The 7,105-nt window shown below is 32.2% G+C and overlaps 2 protein-coding genes across 2 annotated transcripts; one reads left to right on the top strand and one right to left on the bottom strand.

The window, feature by feature from the left end:
• Nucleotides 1-1,580: 1,580 nt before the first annotated feature.
• Nucleotides 1,581-2,252, bottom strand: TRIADDRAFT_60686 (uncharacterized protein; the record flags this gene model as incomplete). The annotated part of the gene is made up of 1 exon (XM_002116638.1): nucleotides 1,581-2,252. The coding sequence occupies one exon, from the start codon at nucleotides 2,250-2,252 to the stop codon at nucleotides 1,581-1,583; it is 672 nt and encodes a 223-aa protein (XP_002116674.1).
• Nucleotides 2,253-4,450: 2,198 nt separating this feature from the next.
• TRIADDRAFT_60685 (uncharacterized protein) lies at nucleotides 4,451-6,058 on the top strand (the record flags this gene model as incomplete). The annotated part of the gene is made up of 1 exon (XM_002116709.1): nucleotides 4,451-6,058. The coding sequence occupies one exon, from the start codon at nucleotides 4,451-4,453 to the stop codon at nucleotides 6,056-6,058; it is 1,608 nt and encodes a 535-aa protein (XP_002116745.1).
• Between the last annotated feature and the right edge of the window lie 1,047 nt (nucleotides 6,059-7,105).

Genomic DNA, 7,105 nt, shown 5'->3' with positions numbered 1-7,105 from the left:
AGCAAAGGCTCTTGTTATCTACAACGATATATGTTTCAATATCTTATTAGATGACATCCATTTCGTAAATTGTACATTTGTAAACTCATCTAACCTGTTTTTTAATTGTACATAAACCTTGTACGGTACTTACTCTATAGAAAGATATTAACATTAAAATTTCAGCTCTCGTAGCAATAGATGCGCAGTAGTGGTGATATTATGATTTATTTTGATTTAAAATTTTGTAAGACAGTGTAATATTGTATTCTAAGTTGATGATATATTTAGTAATGTCTATCGTAGGTGTTGTGTTCAACATGTGATAGATATTCTCGTTAGAAGCTTAAGCATTAAATATAGCTAGCTTAGTAACCGTAATCCTTTTGAAGAGGAGCGCTACAGTGCTCACACTAGAGCTTCACATGAAAGGTGTAAACTGTTCTGTATTTGAGATGCTAATACTGAAGTGTGTAGTAAGTAAGGTGCTAAGACTGTAAACGTGGAAAGGTATATAAGCGAGTAGTTTAGTATGGTAAGATAGTTATTTCTCGTTAGAGGTCCTCAGCTAATCGATTACGTTGTATCTTCGTAAAGGAGGTTTTGTTCAATAAATCTTAATTTTCTAAAGTTTTGAAGATTCTTGATCTATCAACCTCACAAACTTCCATTTATTTTGCCTGTGAATTCAAAAATTCAATATCCGACCTTTTCGCCTTGCAAAGATTTTGATATTTACCAACTAATTTTTTAAATGGAGAACTTCTGTAATTTATTTAGTTAGACTTGCTTCTTATAATTACAGAGGCAAAGCAGACCACTGTATCTGGCATGATATTTAGTAAAATGCCGTATAAAAACATTTAATCCTGGGAAAGACCAGACTTTCGGAATCGTAAATTTAGAAAATGACCGGCCATTCTGTAAAATGACTGGTGGGTAAATCTGGAGAATGACCGGTCAATTATAAAATGACTGGTAAATATTGAGAGTGACCGGTTATTTCTAAAAATGACTGGTCAATCTAGAGAATGACCAATCATTTTATAAAATGAGTGGAAATCTAGAAAATGACCGATCCTTTTGTAAATTGACTGATAAATCTGGAGAATGACCATGCAAAAATTCAAGTTACATGACAGATTAAAAGTAAGTCGCAATCTATTTTACCATTTATTTCGTTAAGTTTACAGGATTACAACGAATTCAAAACTCCTGGTAAACATCAGAATATCTAACTTCAATTACGAAAGAGACCGTTGGTAATGTTTAAGTTAATATTTATGTCGAATTTAACTTAATGATCACGAATTAAGATTTAGATGGTTAATTTTCCCTAAGATTTATAATTAAAAATTCGCATCACAAATTCAAAATACATTTATAGCAAAAATATTAAAGCTAACCATAAGATCTCAAATATCAGAAGCCAAGTTATTTTTGCTTAAAAGATCCTTAGTCAAGTTTATTTATTTATAATTTAAGTTGTTTTGATTAACATGAATTAATGTTTATGAATTTCAAATAAGCATCACAAAATTAAGGTACGTTACCGCTAAATTAATGTATTCAGTATAGTTACCGTAACATGTATTGAAGAACTATTCGGTTTTGTTCCTGCAAGTTCTATTACTATGACATCTACTATTGCACTTCTCTTTAGCAGCGAAGCATTTACACTTGAAATTTCTACAGTTTGATTTACAGTTGCACTTAAACATTCCTTGACCGCCTGTAGCAGATTCTTTTTTAACTAATTCACGTAGCGAAATTTCAGCGCAGCTAGGGACATCTGTAGTACGAATATAACGTTCTGTGCAAACAGTAAACTGATTACGCGAGTAACGTTGCTTTAAAGTTCCGTATTTAGTGCCTAATTTGAAGAAATTGTTGCCATAGCTCTCCGTTATTACAGCTTTCACGTTACTCAAGTTGACACGTCCCCTATTTACTGCTGGCACTGGAACAAGGACAGTATCATCAATGTGAGCACTCTTGAAGCGCTTTCTAGACCTGGTCAACATCACCCTTTTCTGTTCTTCTTGTTTTCTCTTCGATTCAAGGCTTTTCTCTTTTACTCGAGCTACTTTGCAGCAAAGCAAACAAGTGACGGGTGTACCGAAGTCTTTTTCCTCTCCTAGTTCACAGCAACTTGGAAGTGCATGGCAATACTTCTTACAGCTGGAACACTGATGAGCACCGCTTGTTGGACTATTGCAAGTCACGCATACAAAGTTCGCCACTGTCGCCGTGCTTGTGCTCTCATCGACCATATCTGCAATTAAAGTATATGTTTCTATAAGTTAACAGTGTATACTTCAATTCAATGATATTAGAAAATTAATATGAGCAAGGTTCTAAATTTTCTGGACTTCTTTTAATTACTGTATTTGTACCTTCCTTGGCGGCATCTGTAATTAAGTATAATTTTCATATATACATGATTGATAAGTGTATTTATAGAAATTTGCTAGTGGTAAATGTAATTGAAATAAAACTTTATCTTCTACTTTAAGTTATGATTGAGAGTGGAAAAATGATAGATAGTATTTCATTAATTTTGTAACTGCTACACAAATTACTATTTATAAATGGTATTTAAACTTGAGTAAAACTTCTAGTAGTGAAGTTGTCTGGAGGATAAAGCGTAGAACAGTAGTTGTAGATCCAATTAAAGGACCGTAGATTGCAGTGTCACTATAGACACACCTAGACTGAATACGATGTAGGTTATGCATTTTTTTGACTGAATTCATTTGCAGAATCAGAATTCTATATTAAATCCATGAGTTTGTGGTATATTGATTGGCTTGAAAAAAGCCTGTTTGCCTTACAATATACTGTAAGTACGAGTATTTACTTCACAGTTAGTTTGAGTAATAGATCGTGCAGATATACTCGTACTCCTACAGCGTTAAAATGGCTGAGTCATAAATCCTGATCTACCCATCCTAAATTTATACAGTAATAATAATATCATACCGTTTAGAGCACTTTTTGTGCCATGAATACTGAATAGCTTATAGCTTGCATCCTACCGGGCCGTACCTAGTCATGTACTAAAAGATTAAGAAACAAAAGTCTATAGTATTAACTTCATACGGATTATGATTTTACATGAACATTTACAGATATTGGACCAAAATACAAATCTTAGTAGTATAAAGAAATTTACGTCTTAAGATAAACATGGAAAGTCATACTATCGCTTATCATACTAAACATGGCTAATAGTCTACAATCCAACACAAAGTTACGCTACATCCATATTTTAAGAATCAATCATCGTAAACTAATTATATTTTCAATATGATGCTTATAAAGCAATGCCATTGCTTTGTTATCTTTCATTATTCGAAAGTAGCGAATAAAACTTGTTGGAAACAAACTTTACAGGAAATGTCCACAACATTTTCTATAGCAATTTACTTGTTAATGAAGGAAGAATGCACAGTCATATGAAGCCTAGCGATAATAAACTGTGATTGAAAGCAAAATGGTTTACGAAAAATAGACTAAATCAACACGGTAACAATGAAAAGCTATCGTATAATATCTTAAAAATTTTTGTTTAACCAGCCTTTCTTTCACGCTTACAATAATTTTATTGAACTGTGATATTTTAAAAGTAGTTATAACCTTTAGCATAATAATACTTTTTAATCATATGTCTGATAGTGCAGTTTTATATTCAAATGATAGTAGTGATAAAATACAATAGACTAATGTACAATTAATTAATGTTAAATTGCTGTTGCTTCGTTTGCCTCTTCTATTTAGCTTAAAATATTCATTCAATTATTATATTTAAAGTTACAAGTAAGAGGACTTTCAATTACTCTAGCTTTCCGATCCAATATGACACGAGTGCATAACCGATATTAATACGCCATACAGAGACAGTGCAAATAATTTATAAATGCTATATCGCTGTAACTTTATCTTTTCTATCTTTCCATTGTGTGTATAAGGCTATTATAAGTATAAGACTACTTGTATGATGCAGAATTTTACCGTATAGGCAAGAAGCCAAGCGTTTCTCCTCTTATTTCGATAGGTGATAAAATTATCCGCGAAATGAATGGTGATTCTTCAAAAGATAAAGGAAGCCATCTTACTACCTGCAATTTTACCGTATCAGCAAACGAGCGCTTAAATTCTTCAAATTAATAAGTCTAGACAGTGACATTGTCACATGATATTTGCTTGTAATTCGCAAGGGAGTGATGGTGGTGATTATGCATGCTGATGTTGAATTTAATATCTATAGTAATATAGACGCATGTAATGAGACGTATGGAAATTTGGTCCTGTGTATATTTAAAATCTTTTAAATAGTGGTGTCAAACTTTAAATCTTGATTACTTTACCTAATTTTTTGCTATATTAGTAATATATATATATATATATATATATATAGCCATTACAATTATACGTTGCAGTCTAAATTACAATCTGGCTTTTGGAAAATATGACGAACGAAAACGAGTGCAACGATAACTATGATTATGATACCAAACATTTAATAAGTGATGACGAAGAAAATTCTGGTGCAGGATGTGCGATGGATTCGAATGGTTTGACGTCTAGTATAGACGACATTGTTGACAATTTAAAAGTTGGACTATTTCATTATTTAATGGTATTATCGTGCGGTCTATGTTTTGCTGGATATAACATATATTACCAAGCCATTGGTTTTATTATTATTTCGGCGTGTGATTTAGATATTGATGCAAGTAACAAGGGATGGCTAAGTTTATCACTGATGATTGGTTTTACTCTTGGGGTTGGCGTACTTGGTAGAATGGCTGATGCTTATGGTAGACGAAAAATTTTTATTTTTTCTGTGACGATAAATTTAATGTCGATGTTTGCATCAGTATTTGCTTATAACTATAATATGTTAGTGGTTATGGCTGCAATAATTGGATGTTCACACAGCGGTCTAGCAGTAACCATCCATACTTACGTTATAGAATTTTTCCCTCGACGTCAGAGAGGATTAGCTGCTGGAAGCATGGTTGCATTCTTAATCTTAGGAAGTTTGTTTAGCTCGACTGTTGCCTTAATTACTTTACCTCATCCATTTTATAAACGCATAGGTGGTATCAATTTTTCAAGTTGGCGACTATATCTTCTTATTGATATCATACCCATACTAATTGGATATTGCATTCTGCTTTTCATGCCAGATAGTTTACGATTTGCGTTAGTAAAGTCCGAAAAGAAAAGCATAAAGCTTGTGCTAGATAAAATTGATCGAATTAATTCATTTTGTAAATGTAGTAATGATAAAGATAAGCAATATCAGTTGCTTTCGATACCAGATCATGTTAGCCTAGGCGATAGCAAGGAGCACACAAACAAGAATCGATTCCAAAATGAAATAGAACACTTTCGCTTGTTCACTAAAAGGCCATGGCTTCAACGATTGTTATTTTTATCGGTCGGATGGTTCGGAAATTGTTTCAGTGATCAGGGGTTTTCCATATGGCTTCCAACTGTCGTTTCTTATTATACAAGTGGTAAAACATGTTGGCATAACAATCACGAAATGCTTAATTCATCATGGGAAGCAAATCATCCTATACTTCCTGATGTGTCCTTTTGTCAAACTGGTGAGAGCTTAAAAAAAGTTATTACGGATATCCTAATTGGAAATTTGTTTTCTATACCTGTAGCTATTATATGCTTACTATTGGTGAATCGTGCCGGTCGAAAATGGCTTTACTGCCCAATGATAACCATTTGTGGATTGAGCATTTTATTAATGCTGCTAATAGATAATGAACTAAGTGTATTGATATTGGGATGCTTATTTACATCGATCAGTAACAACGTATGGATAGCTTATAAAACTTGGAGTTCAGAGTTATTCCCTACTACGGTTCGATCAACCGCTATTGGTATTTTAAACTTAATAGGACATACGGGATCAATATTAGGCATGACAATCTTTGCTTTACTATTTTATAAGAGTTGTACAGCAACTTTAATAATTTTTTCATTTCTGGGTCTATTAAGCGGGTTTGCAGCATTATTTCTGTCTGATACAACTAATGTTGATATCAGTTAATTATTTTTTGGAAAATATTTTCAACAAATATAAGCACTGTATTCATTTAAAATTATACGCGTATACTATAAACTTCTGTAATGAGGAGTCATCCAGTAGCACCGATAATTATTTTACCTTGTGATATTTTCGTTATGCAGGTGGCCTTAACTTTAGATTATTATAAAATAATTAGACATTATCAATCTTAATTATAATACTACTGATACATTCACATATTGCTAATATTTTAGGCCTCTACTCCATTGTTAATATTATACATACAGAGAGGGAGAGGAATTAAATAAAGTCTACAATCTGCAAGGGAAATAAATGTAATGGCACGAAAGCGAATTGCTTTATTCATAATAAAGGTAATTGCCAGAGAGCATTTAAACTATTCAATTTTACTAAATAATTAAAGACGACGCTATTTATATTGTAAGTGAACTAATGGATAATAATGGCATCATAAACTGTTTAAAGCTTGTGTCACGTTAAAAACTTGCTCAATTTTAATAACTCAGAATTTGAGTTCGACGACTGCGAACGTAAGGGGTAGTAAAACCTAAGCACTACACTGTTAAAGATAGATTATCTAATACTGATTTTTCTGCAACAAATAATACTATATAGAATATCAGTAAATTCTAGATTTGAGTGATATAATCTTGCTATGTACGTCCGATAACGCACTTAAAATTACTCCTAAGGTGGTGAATTTGCTATAAGAAATCGTAGGCGTTAATTAAATATAATTTAATTGGATTTACTACTGCTTTGTAATCAAGAGTTAATTATAGTATAACCTTGATGTAAACGACGGTAAACTCTCTATAGTAAGTGATAATTTGCTAAATAAGATTTATATGGCATTTTTAACCAATAATGTTGACCAACAGCAATAATAATTTTGGACGCCAAAGACAACAAATCTTAGAAGATGGACTAATATGTGAAAAGCTATCTTGATTTGATAATCTCTTGAATGATGTGAAATTAAAAAATATGAGCAAAAATAGAAGCTTTATTCCATCTTCAGTAGATAATAAAGTTACCCATCAGGTA

Source organism: Trichoplax adhaerens, genomic scaffold (genome assembly GCF_000150275.1).
Source record: "Trichoplax adhaerens TRIADscaffold_17 genomic scaffold, whole genome shotgun sequence".
NCBI classification, from domain to species: Eukaryota; Metazoa; Placozoa; class Uniplacotomia; order Trichoplacea; family Trichoplacidae; genus Trichoplax; species Trichoplax adhaerens.
Note: the sequence above shows the minus strand (reverse complement) of the source record. Positions and strands in the feature narration are given on the sequence as shown.